General features: G+C 39.6%; 5 protein-coding genes across 5 annotated transcripts in view; 4 read left to right on the forward strand and 1 right to left on the reverse strand.

Moving 5' to 3' along the window:
- The window catches only part of LOC133838951 (uncharacterized), a 183,708-nt gene that overhangs the window by 12,382 nt on the left and 148,587 nt on the right, over positions 1-22,739 (reverse strand). The window lies entirely within an intron of this gene.
- On the forward strand, positions 7,207-16,367 carry LOC133836973 (helix-loop-helix protein delilah). Its single transcript, XM_062267607.1, has 3 exons — positions 7,207-8,657; positions 15,031-15,775; positions 15,825-16,367. Exons 2-3 carry the CDS (start codon positions 15,031-15,033, stop codon positions 16,358-16,360), a joined length of 1,281 nt encoding a protein of 426 aa, XP_062123591.1. The 5' UTR covers positions 7,207-8,657; the 3' UTR covers positions 16,361-16,367.
- On the forward strand, positions 16,686-18,243 carry LOC133836972 (hexokinase type 1). Its single transcript, XM_062267606.1, has one exon. It carries the CDS (start codon positions 16,824-16,826, stop codon positions 18,192-18,194), a length of 1,371 nt encoding a protein of 456 aa, XP_062123590.1. The 5' UTR covers positions 16,686-16,823; the 3' UTR covers positions 18,195-18,243.
- LOC133837002 (hexokinase type 2) lies at positions 18,617-20,145 on the forward strand. Its single transcript, XM_062267643.1, is given in 2 exon segments — positions 18,617-19,907; positions 19,909-20,145. Coding segments are annotated over 2 exon segments (1,353 nt in total). The 5' UTR covers positions 18,617-18,743; the 3' UTR covers positions 20,098-20,145.
- On the forward strand, positions 20,252-21,087 carry LOC133837003 (succinate dehydrogenase cytochrome b560 subunit, mitochondrial). The gene is made up of 2 exons (XM_062267644.1): positions 20,252-20,393; positions 20,452-21,087. Exons 1-2 carry the CDS (start codon positions 20,260-20,262, stop codon positions 20,963-20,965), a joined length of 648 nt encoding a protein of 215 aa, XP_062123628.1. The 5' UTR covers positions 20,252-20,259; the 3' UTR covers positions 20,966-21,087.

Raw genomic sequence — 22,739 nt, forward strand, 5'->3', positions numbered from 1 at the left:
GCCTTCGTTTCAGCCATAGCCGTAGGCAATTGGGCGGGAAAAGCAAGAAAAACAAATAAAGAAACGAGGCAGCAAAAAAATGCTTACTTCTGTGTACCGTTGTGTTTTGTTAGTTATTTATTTTGTTGTGGGGGTGGCGCCTAAAATGTTTGGACGTTGGTGGCCTCCAGTAACGAAAAAATTCGCACGAGTATTTAACACCCAGCAAGTGATTGTAACAACAACAACAACATCCACAACATGAACAACAACAACAACAAGTGCTACAGTGACAATCATTAAAAAGCGAAATAACAATAAAAAGCAAATAATAATAATAAGCGACTGGCAATCAATTTGAAATTGAAACGCGTTTTTATTGCGCCGGGGTAGAGGTAGGTGTCTCCCTCTCTCTCTCCCATTCATAATAATACTGTGTATAAATTGTGTATACCGTGCGTAGGCCACATTATTTGGCGTCTTTCCTTTTGCTTTTCATCTCTTGTCCGCACTCCACTTCGGTCTGTCTCTGGCTCCACAACTCTGGCACTCGTCTGTGAACCTCGAGCGGCATTTTGGCCACGCCAATTGACGCTGATTATTCGCAATTACTGTGGAACTGTGACCGAAACCCAAGGCGACATTCGTGATGTGACATCCATCGCCTGAGCAGCGACTCAACATGCCACACTCAACGATCTTTTTGCTATAAATACCCGACTCCAGTTGGGTATAAAAATAGCTGCTGTCATAATCTAATAGCCCTCTTAACACTCGACAAAAAAAATGTTTTTTTTTTCTCCTTTAATATGTTTTTTTCACATTTGATTGAATTTTAATGTGTGTAAATGCAAAATGCATGGAAACATCAAAGACGACGCTACATTTTCACTATGTTGACCCCCTTAAAGCGTGTCGCCTGCACATCAAATTATAGTTTTTCAATATTTTTTTTGGAAATACATGTTGTACATAATTTATGTTTCAATAAAGACAAAGGAAAAAAAATGTATGATTGAGAAGATAAAGTTGCTCTTTGATCTTCTTTCTTTATGAATATCAGGCTAGCTACAACATTTCCCTTCCAACTTGATATAAGTGTTTTTTTCTTTGCATAATAATAATCTAAAATTTTTTGAAAATATATACCTATCTCAACTTATCAAATTATCCACAACATTGCTCTGAGAAGTCTTCGGAACTTTTTGAACATTTTTGAATTCTCTGAAGTTAAAATTTTGAAGTATTAAACAAAACTAATGTCAACTTATTTTATTTGAAGAAACTTTGTGTAACAAATTATGAATATATCTCATCTTATCAAACTAGCCATAAAATTTCCCTTAGAACTTTTCTGAACTATTTAAGAGATCATGGTATCAGTGCTCTTTTGTCTGCCTGATGACATAGGTGCTCAATGTTTGACCACCAAATATATGTACAAAGCATTAAATCGTTGAATTTATAGCCCAATGGCCAAAGCTAACCCAATTCGCAACGCCTTCGCCCAGTCGGCGACAGCTCTCCCATGTTGGCCAGCTCACCTGCCCTGCCAGATAGCAGCACTTACCTCTTTATTTGAGTCACTTTATTTATAAAGCAGACACGCACCTAAAACACACACAAGTGGTATACACTATATATACTATATAGTATAATAAAATGTTGGCCAACAATGAGGCTGGCCGCTGTCGCCGGCGTTGGCGTTAACGTTGGCGTTTTGTCAACTTTTTGGGCTGAACGCTGACAGAGAATCCAAACAGAGCAGAGAAAAACGATAAAAATCACTTTGATGAGCATCAACATTGACATATTGTTGAAATTATTGTCGCCTGTCAGTTTGCATACGCATTTATTCACTCCTCATTGGGTCAGCTAAAGCTCATTCTCTTAAACTGATTTCCAATTATAATTGGCAGCAGCCAACTGCCAGCTGGGCAAATGAAGCTGGAGCTGTAGAGCCTTGCTGCTCCAATCGCTCAAAATCAATATTTATTCAATGTGTGTTTGGGCCTCGTTTTGGGCTGATTTTGATTACACTAGTCAACAGCCAACTAAAGCACAGCAAATAGACACTATTTTAAATTGGAGTAAATATACATAGTATGCAACTTTTGATACTCGTTACCCATAGGGTAGATGGGGTATTATAACTTTGTTGCTGCAGGAGATGTAAGTAAGAGTCAGAAGGATGTATATGCACAAGTATAGAAAGATATAGAACTTAAAGTTATTCAAGAAATAAAGCAAAAAAAATCACATTATAGTATTAGATAAAGAAATAAGTAATACATTACTGATTTATCAATTTATTATTTCTTAGTATATTAATATACCAAATATTTTTTAAAATAATAACGCAATGTTTTCCTTTTATTGAAAATAGATAGCGGGTATTTCTAACTAAAGCACACTCGACTGTTATTTTTTTATTTGCTTTAATTACAACAACTTTTTGATTTTATTTACCAACGAGGTTCATGAATTTTGTTGCATTGCGAAGTGTGTGTTGCACAGTGTTCCTGTTGATGAGTTAATGCCGCCAGCAGATATTAGCCGGGCCAATGAGCTCTCACACACAGCACAGCACAGCACAGCTCAGCACAGCACAGAGCACAGCATCCAGTATATCCCCACAATAACCCAATGTCATGTTTGCTGTCCATTTGTGTGAACCTCATGCAGCATGTGGCACATGTTGCTATTGCGGCCCCCATCAAGATTTGCATGGGTTATTAACTGGTGGCAATTGGGGGAATGAGGTACGCGTCTGCGGTTGCGTTTTGTTGACAATTTGTAGCGTAATTAATTGAAGCCAAATTAATAAAAGCAACAGCATAAACACACAACACAACGCAGCACAACACAGCATACAATACACAAACAAACAGGCAAGCAAGACTGGCAAACTGATGACGACAGCGCCTGCTGGGGGATTACAACTGGCAGCGCAACTGATACATAATGTTAAATGACTTAAATGTTGACGGCCAACCAATAAAACAACATTGCCAACAACAACAACAACAACAACAGCATCAACAGCAGCAACAACAATAACAAGAATAAAAGCCAACAAAAAAATGGGCAATCACAAGTCAAAATCACGTTTCAATGAACAGCAGACAAAACACCGCAAACAGACGCCACAGCCATCGCTCACGATTAACTTGGCCAAGATCTGCCTCAGCTGGCGCTTTGACTTTTACAGTTTCACCTCTCCCAGCCTGCCTCGTCATGATTTGTTATGCTTTGTCAGACACTGCGATAGCCAGCCGGTGAATGCGTATTAATTTTAGCACACGATTAGTTTTCGATTATAATGCATATATAGTATATCTCTATTTTTTGTGGGTCGACATGGAAATATCAGACACGGATTAATTCTAAAGTTGTCAGTCAATTTTCTGTCAGCAAACTTTTATATCCCACTAATCTGACTCATGAGATACATATTAAGCAATTCGTATGAGTAATATTGATGCATACGTATACGTTACTTTTTGTGAGAAAACTATATTGAATAGAACTTATTAATTTATTAATTTAAAGTGATCTATCAAAAGTCGGCCTTGAGAAAAAATTTGTACATTCAAATAAAAATATACAAATAACAAAAATATTATTTCGAAAATAAATTTAAAAATCTAAAATTAAAAACAAGTTCTACAAGAAAATATTAAATGGTTTATTATTTATGTATAATAGTTAGATATATTTAAAATTAACACGGCCTTCAGCTTATATAAATGCAGTTAATTATTTGTTAAAGTGTATTTCATACGTAGGTGAATCATTAAAAATCCCCTTGATTAACAACAATTTTTACTATGCCATTCATAAATGAAAAATTCAATTTATTCATATTATCCAGCGCCCACACTTCCCAAAAACTTCAGACACTTTCTAGGCGGCCGTCAACTATGCAAATTACGCTTATATGTTAAAAAGAAAAAAAGAAACAAAACAAAACTGAATGAAAATGCGTATAAAATTAATTAAAAACAACAACTTAATCGCTCGGCATTTCCGCTCGACAATTCGCTGGTCGATTCCACTGAAGTGGCTATCTTGGCCTTAGCCAAAGATCGTTTTGCCAGCTTCCACTTCCCCATGAATGAATGAATGAACGAGCGAATGAGTTGGCGCAACAAAGTGCAGGTGGTTGTTGTTATGGCTTTGAGTTGGGCTTGATGCGTGGGTGGCTCACTGGCTGGCATTTTGAGTGTATTTCCGCTTGAAAGCGGCAATAACAATATTTGTAATAATAAATTTACGTAAAAATATAAATAAAATCAGCGTCGTCGTCGCCCCCTCAACGCCAACGCGATCGCCGTTAACAGCGACGCCAACAACTTGTCATGAAGCTGGCCCAAAGCGATGCTCACAATTAGCCAAGCTAAGACTGAGCCAGAGACTGAGACAGACCCAGAGAAAGATACTGAGACCAAGACCGTGACTGAGACTGAGATTGAGAGTTTTGCTTTCTCACCGCTTTCCCAAAGCTGGCCATAAAAGGCCGGGCGAGTCGAATCCAACTTCCTAAGCGGGCTCGGGCCAACGGAGAGCGCGATTCGAGTACCCCCATCGAGTCATAGACTTGGACTCGCGTTTTGTGACCATATTAAGGCAAATGCGATTTGCAGGCTGGTAATTAAAAGCCAAAGTAGAAATATTCAAATGCGTATAGAGCCGGCTCAGAATATTTACATAAACAATTCACAAACGCAGAGTCGTCGCCTACCAAGGGGGATCAATCAGTGAGAATCTACAACTACAAAAAAAGACACCACTTCATTATGTTAATTCACAGCATTCGAGTAGAGGAATTGAATTATCTAAACAACTTTAAGATCTGATACGCCCCCTCTAGCAATCGCCCTGGGTTCTCGTATCTTGAGCATAAAACAAAAGCATAAAAAATACATGTGACGTTTGTGTTTTTTAATTATGGCTCGTTTGGTCATGTTCCTGTCGTTGGACTTGGCAATAGATTAAGTTGTCAGCATATTATGGCCAACAATATTGGCCAATTTGTATTTATATGCTTGTATCTCTCTTGCTGCATGATGATAGTGTTTTTCGAGACACTCCCCAAAAAAAAAGCATTTTGATTCGCACGCAAATCAAATTAATGTTGCATGCCTTAATTTTTCACTCGATGACCTTGCGACATGAACAAATTTATGCTACTTAAGCGTACTTCTACAGCGAGACAGAGCTGACCAGCTGACGATGCTGTTGATAAATTATAATCAAATTTAACTGTTGTCATCATGATTTATTTCTTTATGCCAGAACAACAAAAGCGCCAAGACAACAACAACAATCACAGGCTGATCGACAGACAAATGATCAGTCAGTCAGTCAGTCGGAGAGCTGCCGCTCTTGTCGATCGGTAGATCAGTCACTTTGTCATTCAGTCAGTCAGTGACTCTGTCAGCCAGCAATTTGTCTAAATATTCATACATGAGTATGAATATTGTTTATATATATACATACTATATATCTGTATCACGAATGTCGTCATACAACTTGTTGTTTTGCCTGCAGGAGTAAATTCATTTTGCAATTAACTATTTGCCTCTTGCCAGTTAATTATAATTATTTATTATTATTTATTATTATTTATTATTATTATTTTCCAAATAAATAATAAATGACCGTAACACAATTGTTCCATAACAAAATGAAACGGCAAAGCGGCTTAACTAATTTGAATGTCAAGTTGATATCAAAACAATGCAAAAACCACAACAATAAAATGTTCGATTTGTATGTTATAAATTTGATTTATTTAGATAATATTCATATAGATTTTTGTAAGATTTTTATCAGGTAATTGGCAACAATTTTCACTTTGTATTCTAATTCCGCCTTCAAGCCTTAAATAAGATCAGAATGCAACTCTGATGTGAACTTTTATAACAGGTGTGTCACGTTAACTAGATCACTTTGAAAAGAATACTAATTCAGTTGCAGTGAACTTCAAATCTTATCTGAACAATTGCAAAATAAATTGTGTGAAGTGTTTGTATATTTTTAGAATACACTTCAATGTCTCCGAGTTCCAAAACAATTTAACAACCCATATAAATAATATGCCCACGTCACACAAAAAAAGTAATTACTGTCAGGGAAGTTAAGCTGACAAACACGAGATTTCAAAGCAAAATTTATAACAATAACAATCTCGTGTTGTCAACTTAAGTTACCCGAACACGTGCTGTGTGACTTGTTCCGTGAGTTTTGATAGTAGTTATTTCATTAAAATCAAAGTAGCACAATTCACGAAAGTTTTGCAAAGTACTAAAGAAGCTGAAACACTTTAGAATTAAAATTAACCTTCTACTCGAAAATTTCAAAACCTTTTGTTTACAAAAGAAGAAGGCAGATTGAATTTCCAAATGTTCGAGTGCTATTGAATTTCATTTTGAATAGATTCTAAGTTATTTTCAACTCTAAGCCGCTTCTTCTCTATTATGTCACTCAAGTCTTAGACGAGTGTGTGGCATTGTGCAGTCGAGAATGCTCAGCACAATTAAGTTATTTCATTAACATACTAGAGATGAACAAACATACTTGTAGCTATGCGATCATCATTCTGAATAGAGCTTCAACTATTAGTTGTGATTAGAATCCGTTGGGCCACTGTTCAAATGAAGTTCAAAAATCTGGCTGAGAAATCTTGAAGGTAGTCACAAATTAACATACTGTAAGCCATAACAATGTTTGACTGATATAAATGAATGTCAAACGGCGCAGCAACATAAATAAAAAATTGCTAATAAATTTAAATAAATAACTGCCTGGCAATATTAGATCATACCGAGAGAGAGAGCGAGTGACTCAAAGAGAACTATGTGTGAAATGTGCTCAACTCGAAATGAAAACGAAAACTTAACACAATTTCCAATATGTATCCAAAAAAGTCACTCAAGAGCGAAGCGAGCAAACGATCGCATCGCCTCACTTCGGATCGCATCGCATCGCATCGCATCGGATCGGTTCGACCGGCCTGCCAACGCAGAGACACCCACACAAGGCAAGTGAATTGAGTGGGTGAGTGGGTGAGTGAGTGAGTGAAGTGGCATGGCATGGCATGGAGAGCAACAATAAGCGTTAAGCACTATAAGAACTGGTTTTCTTGCTCAGCGGGGATTTGGGTCTACGGCTCTGCCTTCAATGACGATCGCTGTGTGTGCGAGTGTGAGTGCGAGTGTGTTGGCGGTGTGAGCTGCGATCTCGTCACAGAAAACAAACCAAACAGCGGTGGCAGTGGGTTTAGCGGTTTATTGGTCGGCTGTCGAGGCTCGCTTCCAGTCGTCGCAATCGCAATCGCAGTCGTATCTGTAAGATACAAACGTAAAGTGCTGCTTTTTTTAATGCCGCATTTCATTCATTGATCGTTTCAATAGCGCACCGCACGCTTAGCGCACAACACAACACAGACAAGTGCCGGGTCGCAGTTCTGGGATCAGTTCTCAGTTCTCAATTGTTTCGCTGTGTGGGCAACAAAACTGGCCCAAAAGCAATAAGCCTACTCGACTCGATCGGTAACGGAGTCAAAGCCAAGCAAGCGCTTGTTGGCTGCTGGTGCTGCCCCAACATAGACACACTTCAGCTGAGTGGACGACATTGACGGGAGACGGGCACAAAAACGGGCAACAACGAGACAGCGACGTTGACAAAACGCTGCTCAGTGCATAGCGGACAGGCGCAGCAAACGGTCGCACAGATTGTAAAGACGCAAACGCAGAAGCAGTCACAGAACGCAGAACGCGCACCTTTCTCCAACAATCTAGAAGCAAACTAACTTAGCGGCGGGCCGTGTATTTTTGTGCGCCAACTCGGGTTATTGGATACAGATACATAGATACACAGCAACAACAGCAGCAGCAACAGCAGCAGAAGCAGCAGCAACAGCTACAGCGGCATCCGCAGCGCGCGTACTCACGGATATTTTTAGCAGCCGGCCTCACACACTGACACACACACACAAACACACACAGATACATATCGCAGGCGCATTGCTGACACACGCGGCTCGCACGTTTTGGAAAACAAATACTGTTCTTTGAGGCTTTCCCTCGCATTCAGTTGCAGTGCGTATCCAACGGATGCTAATCGAATTCTCTTTTTTTGCGGCAACTAAAAACCCAATCAACTTATCAGCAAAAATGACAACAAAAAACTAAAAATAAATCAAATGAAAGACAAACTAAAAGCAAAAAAAAAACTAGTTTGCTGTGGAAGTTCGAGGAAATAAAAATAATAATAAAATCCAAAATCAAAACAAAAAATGTATTTTGGTTGTGTTAATCTGCCAAGTTTATGCATGAGGCAAGCGTTAATTTAAAATAGAGTCACACAAAACAACAAATTCTATGACTAATTAGCTGATGCTGTGGAATTTTAATTGAAACTCACATCCGAAATCGAATTCAGATTCGTTTTTAATTCACAACAAATAAATAAAAAACAAATAAATTTAAAAAAAAAAGAAGGCAAACACAATTTCAATTTAAAGTGCTCTGTGAATATTTAAAATAACTTGAAAATTCAAAAAATTATAAGTGATAACTGCTATAAATGAAATTATAAATTAAAAATAAAACAACAAAAAACTACAATCAGCCTGGCACCTCGCACATTTTTGGATTTATGAAATCGAAAAGGTAAATACAATATCTACATATTTCATATGCTATGATCTCTTGTTATTGCTGTTGTTGTATCAATAAAAATAGACAAGCATCGAGCGTATATTATAAGTATAAGAAGTAGCAGCAGCAACAGCAGCAGCAAATGGGGAGACGCAACACAGTGGAAAGCGAAGCATTTATTTGCCCAAGGTGTTGAAAACTTTTGGTTCGCTTCTTCCCCTCGCATAGGCACATCCAACTTGTCAACAGTTTTCACGCCATGCCTTTGGGGGTTGGGTTTCCAGACAGGCCTCTGTCTCTGTCTCAGTCTCAGTCTCTTTGTTTGTCCCTACATGAACTGGCGATGAATTTGTCTAGAGACATTTTTGGCTGGAGAAGCGTTCAAATGCATTAATCTGAGTCAGACAGTGATTCAAGATCTGCACAAATATTTGGCATTTTATTTAAACCGGAATTCCAGATCTCTGTATAAATACAATTAAATATATCTCTTCTACTTCATCTTTGTCTTGTACAGACAATTTATTTGTTTTTGCTTTGCTATTTATTTATTTATTATGCTTGATTTAGTGCACAGTTTTATTAGATTTTTTGTTACGTTTGTAAACAAACCTTTCACCATTTATCAGATCAACTAAACATTTGTGAAGCTATTTAAAAATTAAAATATGTGTTGCCAGTGAAATTATTCGTTTTTGCTGCCAAAGTTGGTCCATGGCCCGTTGACCCAAATGCTGCTTAAATGTGGGAACAGCTGTTGTCGCGTCACACATCCCAAAAACGTTGAATAGGAAAAATACAAAGGGAATTAGCCAAAAAGCAAACGGTGGAAACCTGTCAAAAATCACGCAAATCAAAATCAGAGACAAAAACAACAAGCTAATGGGTAATACAAAACCGCACGATGCTACCAAAATAGAGAGAGAGAGAGAGATAGAGCGATAGAGAGGCGAAGATTGCCATGTCGAATGTAAACACAAACATATCACACATACGCAACGTGTGCCAATTTTAATATACAAACTCAACTTAAATGGAAAATCAAACAAACTCATGCGGAGCAAGTCAACAAAGGCGCAAACAAAGCAAAAGACAGCAACAACATCAAAATTGAAAGATGCAAAAGCAAAAGACAAAAAAAAAAAACGAATCAAACACAATAAAAGCAAGAGAAGGAATTAAAATCAGAACTTTGCCGCTGGCTGCCTAAAAATAAAAAAGCGCAGCCGCCCAATGGCAACAACACGAGACGCAGATGCAGCCAAAAACAACAATAACAACAGCATCATGCAACTGGCAACTGGCAACAGCACGAGACAAGATAAAACAACAACAACAACAATGGCAAATGCAGCAACAAAAGATGCATCAAGAAGCACAGGAAGAAGAAGCTGAATTTGATGCTTTCCACAAAAAGCAAAATTAAGAATCACAAATCGAAAAGAGAGAAAGAACGAAAAACCTGCATACAATAAAAACTAATTTTAGAGCTGTGGCAAAAACAGAAAATCTGAGTCAGTCAGACTCTATAGAGATATGCACACAACGCGAGGGCAGTTTTTAAACTAGAAATGGCAGAGGTTTCTGAATCAAAAATATATACGTTTGAATTAAATATTCTGGTAAAAAAAAGTCTAAAGCAATCTAAACTTTTTTTATAACTTAACAAAATATTCTTCATCTTGCTAAATCACACATTGAATTTCTTTTTGAATAATTTTATTTTATTTATCTCATATTTTTGAAAACTACAGCGAAAAAAAATTAACATGTTGTAGTGAATATTATTGAAAATATTTGTGAAGAAATCATTAATTTTCATTGCAAAAGTGGCAAATGAAATATTCTTTCGCTTATTTCTCATAGTCTAAAATATTCAGTTGCCTTTCTGTATTAACTCGATTTAATTTAGAAAAATCTTTATATTTTTGTACTAAATATTTTTGCAAAGCAAGTTTTAGTTTTTATTTATAAAATAAGCACAGCTTTATTATTATTTGAAATATTATTCTTAACTATTATAAAGTAAATATTTGTAATTTTGGGCAGAACTACTTTTTTGTAGTTTAAATAAGAAGTATTGTTAACTATGTTTTAGTAAAACAGAGACTGTATTCTTCACTTAGTAAAAAAAAGAATAGATCGCATTTTGAATATTATTCGTTTTTTTCGCTTCTTATGATTTTCTAAAATATTCAGTTGCCAAGCAGACTTTGTATGAAGCGCTCATCTCTTATTCCCTCCTTAGTTTCTGCACAGCTTTTCTCGCATTTTTCATACACTTTTTCCAGCAGACGCTTCATTTTCCATTTAACCGCACCCGACTATTCGCCTGCCGCCCCCCTCAGGCACACTCCCACTCTGACACACACACACACACATACACTGTCTCACATATATACGTAGAACTCACTTTGTGGCGTGCAGACAAGCGTGCAGAAAAAGTTCTAAATTTAATGGCTACACCTAAAAATGCAGCGACTGCAACCGGGTTGAGGCAGAGGGGAAGGAGAGGAAATGTTGCTCGTCGGCAGTTTCAAGTGCACTTTGGATAGACAGCTAGCTACTCCCTGCAGTACCTAAAAAAAAAAAAAAAAAACAACAAAATGAACATCCACAAAAACAAAAACAAAACACAAAAATTTGAAAATGAACCTCGCCCTGCGTCTGCCTCTTGCAGCTTGTTGCTGCCCCTCTTCACGCCTCGTCGCACGCACGACGCGCCTTTTGTCTACTCTGCTCTTATTGTTGTTGTTGTTGTTGTTGCATGAGAATGCTAAACGGGTGAGCGGGTAACAGAAGTTGATAAGGGGAAAGGGAAGGGGACGAGTGCATTTGTTGTCTGCACATTTCAATTGGTTTCGTATTGTGCCGTCGAGTAATTGAAAACTTAAGCAGCCAGCCAAAACAGAAGCGCCGCTTCAAAATTTTCCAATCAGCCAAAGGCGAGAAAGTGCAAAAAGCCTGCGCCGCATCCTGTGGCGCTACCTGCACATCCTGCACATCCTGTGGCCACGACTCCAGTCACGCCTTCCACGCTGGCCACTTTGCCCCACTTCTGATACCGACGGCCTGTTTGTTCAACAACATTTATTAGCCGCGAATACCTTTAATCGCATACAATTTGTAGACCCAGCACACGGAACTTGCTAATTTTCACGTCGTTTTGGCGCCACAAGCAAAACCAAACCGCAAACCAAGACGAACCTCTCCGCTTCTCGGTCATCGGGTAGCGGAAGAGCAGACGACGAGGAAGGCGTCTCGTGCCGCAGGGGCAACTGTGAAATTGCAGTGCTCTTAATTGCACCTTGTTTCTTGCATGTCGCGTAAACTTTTTGTGCACCTCAATACACTTCGAATGGGGTTCTCAAAAGGGCATATTAGCTAGCAAATTTGATTTGCAGTTCAAATTATTATTATTATATAAATGTTAGCTATAATTAAAATTAATACTAACGCTATTATTAAAGCAATGGCAGCGAAGGCCTTCAGCTTAAATTAAATTAATTTTAGGAAAATTAAAGCAACCCAATAAATTTTATATAAATAATTCAGGAAGTTAATGATCAAACCAAAAGAAAAAGTTGAATTGAGACTCATCAGCTCATATCAATAAATTCATTTTAAAAAGTAAACTCATTATTTTAATATTTCAATAGAAAAACTCTTCAAGGAATTTATGATTAAATAACAAATAAATTAAATTTCGATTATATGAATAAATTATTTTTATTTTAATTTTACTTAAGTTCTATAAGAATACTACATCATGTGAAGAACATGAAGTAAAGTAAGAATTTTCTAAAGCAAAAGTGCAAAAAAATTATATGCAAGGGAACTTCTATTTATTCATTTGTTATTTCATTGAAATGATATGATTTTTAAATAATTGTCAATAATTGTATGAAATTATAAATTAAAAAGACTTTAAGTTTTCTCAAGATCAACAAACGATATATTATGTTGGCTTCGCTTAAATTGTATTTAGTCATTTCTTGCCGTTAAACCTTCAAAAAGATCAAACAATAGTCGTTGAATTCGTTTTTTCGACGCCTTTTAGATTTCATGATTCAATTCAACTAAAGTCGCGTGGCCAAAAATTAATTGCAATGCAAATCAGGAGAAGCCAGGAAGGAAAAGCAGTCACGAATGTGATTTTTTGTTGTTCTTATTTGCAGTGGAACGTGTTGAAAGTGGCAGCTTTGAGTAGCATTTGTTGCAAGCTGAACATTAAGATTATATAGCAGACAATCAATTGAGTTTAAGTTTGTGCTAAATGCAGTTTAAGAAAGCAACAACAAGACAGTCTTTTACTCTGTGAACGTGTCTTATAGCCCGATTAACTGTTTGTCGATGAAAAGTGCAGACAGCAACAAGAGCAACTTGTTCCAAGTCTTGGAATGGTCAAAGCTATGCAACAAGTGGCTAGCAATGAGGTGGGGCAACAGCAACAGCAGCAGCAACATCAAGAATCTGATGCCAATTTTGGCAATCTGCACTAAATTGTCCATTTAAGTGAACCTGACATGGACACCACACGCTTCTCTCCTCGCGACGATGATTGCAATCAATCTCCTCATATTTACACCTCTGCACACACACACAGAGAGAGCTCTTAGCTGTTGGCTGTTGTGTTTATGAGGCCAAGGCACAAACCATGCAACCAACGGCAAGGGCGTTAGCATCGATGCAGAAAACATTCGACATTCTGCTTAGGCGGACGGCAACTTGTTGTTGGCTGCTGCTGTTGCTGCTGCTGCTGCTGTTGCTGATGACGTTGTGTCGGCTTCAAGTTACATTTCATGTAAATTAATTCTTGCATTAAAATGCATTCATTAACAATTTCTATTCGTTTTTACCGTTACTCTGTTGCCCGTTTGTGCATGTTGTTATTTTTACTTAGTTAGACTCAACCGCAACCGCAAAAAAATAAATACAAATAAAATACAAACAGCAAAAAAAAATCAACTGCAACTTGTGGAAAAAGTAATGCCAACTATTTAGTACAGTTGACCTACCACAAAAAAAAAAACAAAACAAAACAAATACAAAAAAGGCAAAACTTTCTTTCCACAAATGTACATCAACAATTGTTACAAACTGAGACAACAAAAAAGATAACTTTTCGAAAAATATTCAAACATTTAGATGGCTTCACGCAACCAACAAATTTTCTAATTGGAATTTAATTTGCCAATTTAATCATCACTTCGACAGCAGCAAACGTCATAGGAAGCTAAATTTAAATATACGCTATTAAAATGCCGGTAAATATGTTAATGATCAAATAATAAGAGATAAATTATAACCAATAAAGTATTTATATTACATTTTCGCAGCCCATTTTAAAGCAATGAATTGAGTAAATATTTATTTTAAAAAATTGTATAAATTCTGTTTAAAGCACAATTTAAAATATGACAATCGATTGCAATCTTTGGTTTTTGCATATTTAAAACAAAATATAATTATTATTCATACTACCATTAAATGAATCTATGTATAAAAGATATATTATTTTGATAGTCTCAAAATAATGCATATTTATAATCAATATTAAACACATTTTGAAACTCCAATTCCAAACGCAACTCAAGCATTCTCAATTGCGCCGCTTTTGGCCACGCCTTTAGTCGAATGTATTTATTTATTTGCCGAGGAGATTGATGATAGTTGAATGCATAAATTTGATAGGCATTCAAGAATTGCGCAGTAGCCTTAAAGTTGAAGATCGATTAACATCTTTGAGGTGGATTTGTGTTAGATGCTTGCCAAGAAAAACTAAAGAGTTGCAAGTGACACCTTGAGTTATCCATTTAAGGATTAGTTTGGAAAAACAATCAGTTTGATCAGCATGAGTCAGTCCAAAACTACATTTGCTACTCGTCTGAATGTGTTTGGCATTTTCTGGGGATTGTGCAAACAGTCGTATGATCAGCCAAGTTTTTTTTTTTTGGTTTAATAAAGTCCCAATTCGATTGCTCAACCCTCTGACTCGTAAGAATGAATTTTGTTTATGACTTTTTGGTTGATGCGTTTTTCGGCTTCACTGGGTTTTATGACGGAAGCAAAGCGTCATGAAGGAACCACCCACACCACACCACAGACACAGCACATCATCCGCAGCGACTTCAGTTCACATATAACATAACGTATAACCAATTAGAACCGTTTACGGAAGTTTGTCGGATGGGTTAGACCCAAAGATACGCTTCAATGCTTGTCGATTTTGATAGAACACCCGAAGCTGAGGCATTTTTGGGCAATTCGAAAACAAATTGTTAATTGCTTTTGATTGCTGGGGCGGCACAGCCCACGCCAGTCAAGAAACTATTACGAAGAGAAACGTCTAAACTCGAAACTTTCACTTCTTCTTCTGTTGCAGATGAAATCGAACACTTACGAGCTGCACAACTACGCCGAACTCGACATGGAACTGGACAGCTCTGATCAATCGATGCCAACGGGAGTCAAGGAGACGCGCAAACGCAAAGCCAACAATGCAACTGGTTGTCGACGTGGCGAGAAGTATTCGTTGCGTCAGAAGCGACAGAAACGCATTCCTGGTGAGTTGGCCGCAACAACAACGTTGCCAACTGAGCTGCCTGTCACACAACTGGCCACGGAGTTGGAGGCGACAATGGTGACGGCGACGCCAGTCAAAGCCGCTGCCAAGGCCAAGAACGCGGCCAAAACGAAAGCGCCGCCATTGAGCAAGTATCGCCGAAAGACGGCAAATGCCAGAGAGCGCACACGCATGCGTGAGATCAACATGGCCTTTGAGCAGCTGCGTCATTGTGTGCCGCAGTCAATAACCGGCGAGGATGCGGCCAACACCAACGAGAAGCTGACCAAGATCACCACCCTGCGGCTGGCCATGAAGTACATTGGCATGCTCAGCGAATCGCTGCAGGATCCCAGCTACGAGAGTGAGTTCCTTGTCGAGTGTTTGCGTGAGAGCGCCAATCGTGAGGCGCATATCAGTCTCGATAGCGATGTTGATGGTGAAGGCGATGCTGAGCCAATGTATGAGATGGAGTTGGAGCCACTGCCGCCAGCTAAGACCAAGAAGCCAACGAAGGCGAGCAATAAAAAAGACGCCAACGAAGCGACAGAGCAAACAGGCAAAAGCAGCAGCAGCAGCGGCAGCAGCAACCACAACGTCACCAGCAGCAGCAGCAGCAACCACAACAATAGCAACAACGGCAAGCAGTTCTCCAGAGTCGTGTTATGCCTCCTCCTCGTTGGGTTCGCCAGCATTCTGTGCCGCCGCCTGCTCGCCCAGCTCAGCTTATGCCTCGCTCTCCTCCGCCGCCTCCACGAGCAGCAACAGCAGCCGCAGCAATGTTGGCAACATGGATGCGGACAGTTTGCTGGGCATGCGGCATGAACAAGCACTAAGTGAGCTGAACACGTTGCTGCTGGAATCCGACAGCGATTCGCTGCACTGCCTCGATCCCAGCTATCAGAGTCTGTTGGCCACAGCCGAATCCTTGTTGCCTGCTCGCGGTGATTTGCCCATTTCGATGCATTCGTCGCTGGACAAACCTGATGTGGAGTTGAGTTTGCGTCTGCTGGATCATTCGAGGGATTCCTTTGACTTTGGCAGCGATCAGCAGCCATCAACGTGCATCAGTCCTCTGGCCACATTGGATAGTTTTCATCCGTTTGCCGATTTGTTGCATGGCGAGTTTCCGGACATATTTCTGGCGTGACTGAGCGTTTAGTTATTATTTAATTGATAAATTGATATTATTACAAATTACGAGTACATTTACATTTACATTTACATTTACATATACATTTGTTACATTTGTTCGTTTAAGTTTAACCTAGTTTGATAGTGCGCCGCCATTGCTGCAAGACCTAACCTCACATTAGTTTATTACAAAGCAAAACAAAGCGTACATCGGAATTCATCGTGTCATAGCAATCAGCATGCAACACACATACGCAGCATGCAGTTCATAGCAGACAGCCCATGTCCATGTGTTTCTTAATTTGACCAATAACCAAATTAGTCAACTAAGCATTTCTCAATCATTTCATCTTTTTTTTCTTCCAAATGTAAATAAATCACAAAAAATGTTGTTCAAATCGAATTGTTGTTTATACACATAACATATATTCTCTGAAAAGGATTAAACTATATAAATTTAACGTTTTTCAACACAAAAGATGGCCAAGTATGAGCATCCCGAAACAGATTTTCCCGAAGCCTACAAGCTATGCAAACTCTTCAATCTCACGCAGGAAAATCTCATTACCATCCGCAATGGCATGACTAAAGAAATTATCAATGGTCTGGGCAGAGAATCACATGCACGCTCCTCGATTCGCTGCTTCCTCAGCTATGTGCAGAATTTGCCCACTGGACAGGAACGTGGTCGCTTTTTGGCCTTGGAAATGTGGCCTACCAATGGACGGATTATGTTGGTCAAGTTCAGCAGCGAGAAGGATATCTATATGAGCTCCAAGTGTGTGATTGTGCCACACACAGTTGCCGGAGCACGTGGCACGCAGTTGTTTGATTTCCTTGCCGATAACATTGCGATCTTTGTGAAGGAGAAAAAGGTGGAAAAAGAGAATCTGCCAATGGGAATTGCCTTTGCCTTTGCTCTCAATAAATTAGCCTTGGATGTCGGCATGTTGGTGGCCTGGACGAAGGGCTATGGCGCCCAGGGCGTTGTGGGCAAGGATGTGGTGCAGTTGCTGCGCAATTCGCTGGCCAAGCACAAGGACATTTCGGTGAATTTGGCGGGCATCATTAACATCTCGGCGGGCTCCTTAATGGCACTTTGCTGGTCACATGTCAACACGAAAATTGGTCTCATCATTGGCACTGTCACCAATGCTGCTTATGTGGAGCTGAGTTCACAGTGTGAACGCTACGAGGGCTCTCCTGAGTTGCCACTGATGATCATTAACACGGAGTGGGCGCAATTTGGTGCGAATGGTCATTTGGATTTTATGCGCAACGAATTCGATAAGCTAGTCGATGAGGACTCAACTGTTCCGGGTCAAAAATATTTCGAGAAGTGCATTAGTACACTTTATTTGGGCGAGTTGGTGCGTCTGATTGTGGTGCGTCTCATGGACATGGGCGTCATGTTTACCGATTACAATCAGGACTACATTGGCATCCATTGGAAGATGGAAATGAAATCGCTGATTGCCATCGTCTCTGATCCACCGGGCGTCTATGTCCATGGCCAGGAGGTGATGGACAAATTCAAGTTGCGCAATTGTCAGGAACGAGATCTGGCCATGTTGAAGTACATCTGTCAAGTTGTCTGCGATCGTTCAGCCAAACTTGTGGCTGCTGGTCTCGCAGCCTTGATCAATCGCATGAACTACAGCCAGATTTCCATTTCGGTCGATGGCGGCATTTATCGCTTGTTTCCCCGTTACCAGGAGGTGCTCAATCGTCACACGCAGCAGTTGGCCAATCCTCACAATAAATTTGAAATCGTTGTCGCCGAGGATAGTCCAGGCGTTGGAGCTGCCATCATGGCAGGCTTGGCTGTTTCTTTAGCGCAGGATAAGTGATGACTTTTATGAAAAGAATTTTAATATAATATGAAAGAAAATTTAAAAACCTAATTTTTTTGTAATAAGGAATTAGCTCAATATATATTACAGTTTTCCAAAATTTCCACACAACTTATTTTAAGACAGGGTGTAATTAACATTCGAAATATATACAGTCATGGGAAATTGGTTTAAGAATAACGAAATCAACGTTTATTTCATTGTTAAGCTTAGACAGAAACTATAGCACAAGTTTCAGCCAATGCTTTTTACGGCATATAGTTATTGCTATAAAAATATTTGACTTCAAAACAAACCATTTATGGTAAAACAGATAGATATATCAGACGGCTGCGTGTTCATAATATGCAAATAAAATATACTAATTATATTCAAATTAAATTGAGTCCTAGTCATTTTGCAACCAATTGTCAAACCCTAAACTAAGCCATAAAAATGTAAAATGTTTCGAATTTAGTTTCAAATTTATCTGACGACTCGATCATAAATCGAGAATATCAAAATTTTCAGTTTTTAAATTTGCGACCAAGTCTCTGGAAGATTAAGATGGCGGCGAACCCACAACGAGATTTTCCCGAGGCATATGAGCTCTGCAAGAAGTTCGACATAACCGATGCAAACATGGAGGAGATCGTGCTACGCTTGACCAAGGAAATCAAAATGGGTCTGGCCAAGGATACGCATCCGCGAGCTGTGGTCAAATGCTTCATCACCTATGTGCAGGATCTGCCCACGGGCAAGGAGCGTGGCAAGTATCTGGCTCTCGATTTGGGCGGCACCAATTTCCGTGTGTTGCTGGTGACGCTGCGAAGTGAAACCGAGATCGATATTGAGTCCAAGAGTTATGTGATCAGCAAGACACTAATGGAGGGTCCCGGCAAGAATCTGTTTGATTTCATCGCCGAATGTTTGTCCAGCTTTTGCAAGGACTATCACATTGAGAAGGAAAACCTGCCGCTGGGCTTCACATTCTCGTTTCCCCTGCAACAGGTGGGCATTAACAAGGGCATCATGATCACTTGGACCAAGGGCTTCAAGTGCGATGGTGTCGTTGGCAAAAATGTCGTCGAACTTCTTCAGGATGCCATCAATCGACGTGGCGATCTCAAAGTACGCATTGTGGCCATACTCAACGACACTACGGGCACTCTTATGTCCTGCGCCTTTGGCAATCGGAATTGCCGGATTGGTCTGATCGTCGGTACCGGCAGCAATGCCTGCTATGTGGAGAAGACGAGCAACACCGAAATGCTCGAGGGATATCAGACCAGCAATAAGCCCAACATGATTGTCAACTGCGAGTTGGGCGCATTTGGTGATAATGGGGTCTTGGATTTCATTCGAACACCCTACGATAATGCGGTCGATAAGCAGTCGATTAATCCGAAGCGACAAACCTTTGAGAAGTGCATCTCTGGTATGTATCTGGGTGAATTGGTGCGTCATGTGGTCGTCGAGCTGATGGGCAAGGGACTGTTGTTCAAGGGCCTCGACTCGCAGGCTATACACGAGAAATGGCGTTTCCAGACCAGCTACATCTCGGACATCGAGTCCGATCCGGAGGGCAGCTATCGACAAGCTGCAATGATTATGGATCAAATGGGTATTCGCACGCATGTGGAGAAAGATTTGGCTTGTTTGCGTTACATATGTCAAACGGTGTCCACGCGATCTGCTAAGTTGACGTCGTGTGCACTTGCCTGTCTTATACAAAAAAATGAATACAAAGGATTGCTCGGTGGGTATCGATGGCGGTGTCTATCGCTACCATCCGCATTATCACAACTTGCTGGTGGAAAACATGAACAAGTTGCTTAAGGGCTCGGCGAAGTTTGAATTGATTGTTTCTGAAGATGGTTCGGGTCGTGGTGCTGCATTGATTGCTGCCGTTAGCGTTTAATCTCCCAGAGGCAAATAAAATGTCGCATTGATTTTAAAAAATATTAAATTGCTTTTGAATTTACCGCGCAACTGCACAACGCACGTTTGACGCAAAAATGAGTCAGACGCAATGTTAACTCAATGTGCTCCTCCAGTTAACAGCATGTGCACTGCTCTCTTAATGCGCAGCGCAAAAAGAGCCAATCTGTTACGTAACGATAGCAATAAATATCGATATATATCGTGTTTGGCATTTCGTTGTTTGTCAGTTGCTGCCACATTGCATACAAGTCTTGCGCGAAAAAAGTTGAGAATGTACGTAATTTAACGATTTTGCCACCACTGCGATGGATAATTAACTGTCATCCACTAGGTTTGCACTAACCAGTTCACTTGCGCGCTCTCCAGCGCTGCGTCAGGGCCTCCAAGTGGCCGCCGCTAACCGCCAGGTCTCCGTGAAAGTCGTCTCCGTTGGCTCCACGCTGAAGGATGAGAGTTTCTTCGAGAAGAACGAACGCCTGGGTCGCCAGATGTCGCCCCATCTGACCATCTACAAGCCACAGCTGACCTCCATGCTGTCGATCATGCATCGCGGCACCGGCCTCGCTCTCGGCGTTGGCGTCTGGGGCCTGGGATTGGGTGCCCTCATCTCGTCGCACGACATCAGCCACTATGTGACCATGGTGGAGGGTCTGCAGCTGAGTGGCGGCGCCTTGACCGCCATCAAGTTCATCATCGCCTATCCTGTGGGTTATCACTCCGCTAACGGTATTCGCCATCTGCTGTGGGACACCGGTCGTTTCCTCAAAATCAAAGAGGTCTACTCTACCGGTTATGCAATGGTCGCCGCCTCCGTTGTCATCACAGCCATCTTGGCACTGATCTAAACAACTAATCCACAATCCCGGGATGATACTACGGATGATGATGGTAAAGCTATAAATTAAATTCTAGTGCGAACATGTTGACAATTTGTTAAAATGCAGAATACATGTACAGTTTATTTATACTCGACAAATGCGTTTATTTCGCTCTCTGTTATGTAACAACAAACTGTCCAATTGTTGCTTTTCGTGTTTAATTTTCGTTTTTTTTTTTTATATCGTGACTTTGTGCATTCTCCAGATAATGTTAATAGGAGACTTAATTTGTCAACCACCCACCTCCCCCTCGACGGACAATTCTGTTAAGCAACTGTTAGCATACTTACGCTTTTAACATTATTCTGTTAAATCAAATGTAGCAACATTTTATATGAACTTAATTCCCATTTCTAGAAGTTGTTAAATACTTCTGTGACTCAAATTACTAATATACAACTGCGATTGGGATTTTTATACCCGCTACCCATAGGGTAGAAGGGTATTATAACTTTGTGCCGGCAGGAAATGTATGTAACAGGTAAAAGGAGGCATCTCCGACCCTATAAAGTATATATATTCTTGATCAGCGTCAACAGCCGAGACGATATAGCCATGTCCGTCTGTCCGTCTGTGTGTCTGTCCGTCTGTGTGTCCGTCCGTCTGTCCGTATGAACACCTAGATCTCAGAGACTACAAGAGATAGAGCTATAATTTTTATTCGACAGCATTTGTTATGTTTGCACGCAGATCAAGTTTGTTTCAAATTTTGCCACGCCCACTTCCGCCCCCGTCGAATAACAAGCGTAATTTTAAAGCTAGAGTTGCGAATTTTGGTATATATAATAATAACTATAGTAGTTATGATTCCTGAAAATTTGGTTGCGATCAGATAAAAATTGTCGAAGTTATTAAAGAAATACTTTTGTATAGGCAAAAACGCCTACTTACTAGGGGTCTTAGTTACTTTGGCTGACAATCTGGTATATTGAGCCGTCTATGGTATATTTTGAATGCGGTACTTTATCGATATACCACATATACCATTCGGTATATTTTTAGTATTTTTACAGTATATTAGGTATATTTTGAGAATAATACCGCAAAATATATTGCTTTTATTAAAAAGGGTAGCGGGTATCTCACAGTCGAGTACACTCGACTGTAGCTTTCTTACTTGTTAGATAATTACTAAGATTTCCAGATGTATGCCACTTTGGCAGCTTTAACATTTTCCATAACCATAAAAAAGTTGTTAAAAAAGCCACCTCCCACTTTTCCGTCTACTGATAAGAAGGCTTGCTATTCTATAATCTATAAGCCCTATATTCTGAAATAGTTAAGAATTTCGAACAACAACTTCAAATAGGCAGGCGATTAACTATAAACATGCATTCATACTTTTATATTTTTACCTCTATTTTAGGTAATATTCTTATTTCATATTTGTAATAGAAACAGTATATGGGTGTACAATTTTATACCCGCTACCTATAGGGTAGAAGGGTATTATAACTTTGTGCCGACAGGAAATGTATGTAACAGGTAGAAGGAGGCATCTCCGACCCTATAAAGTATATATATTCTTGATCAGCGTAAACAGCCGAGACGATCTAGCCATGTCCGTCTGTCCGTATGAACACCTAGATTTCAGAGACTATAAAAGATAGAGCTATAATTTTTTCGACAGCTTTTGTTATGCTTGCACGCAGATCAAGTTTGTTTCAAATTTTTTCCACGCCCACTTCCGCCCCGCAAATCAAAAAAATCGAATAACAAGCGTAATTTTAAAGCTAGAGTT

The sequence above is a fragment of the Drosophila sulfurigaster genome, chromosome 2R (genome assembly GCF_023558435.1).
Source record: "Drosophila sulfurigaster albostrigata strain 15112-1811.04 chromosome 2R, ASM2355843v2, whole genome shotgun sequence".
Taxonomy (NCBI): Eukaryota; Metazoa; Arthropoda; class Insecta; order Diptera; family Drosophilidae; genus Drosophila; species Drosophila sulfurigaster.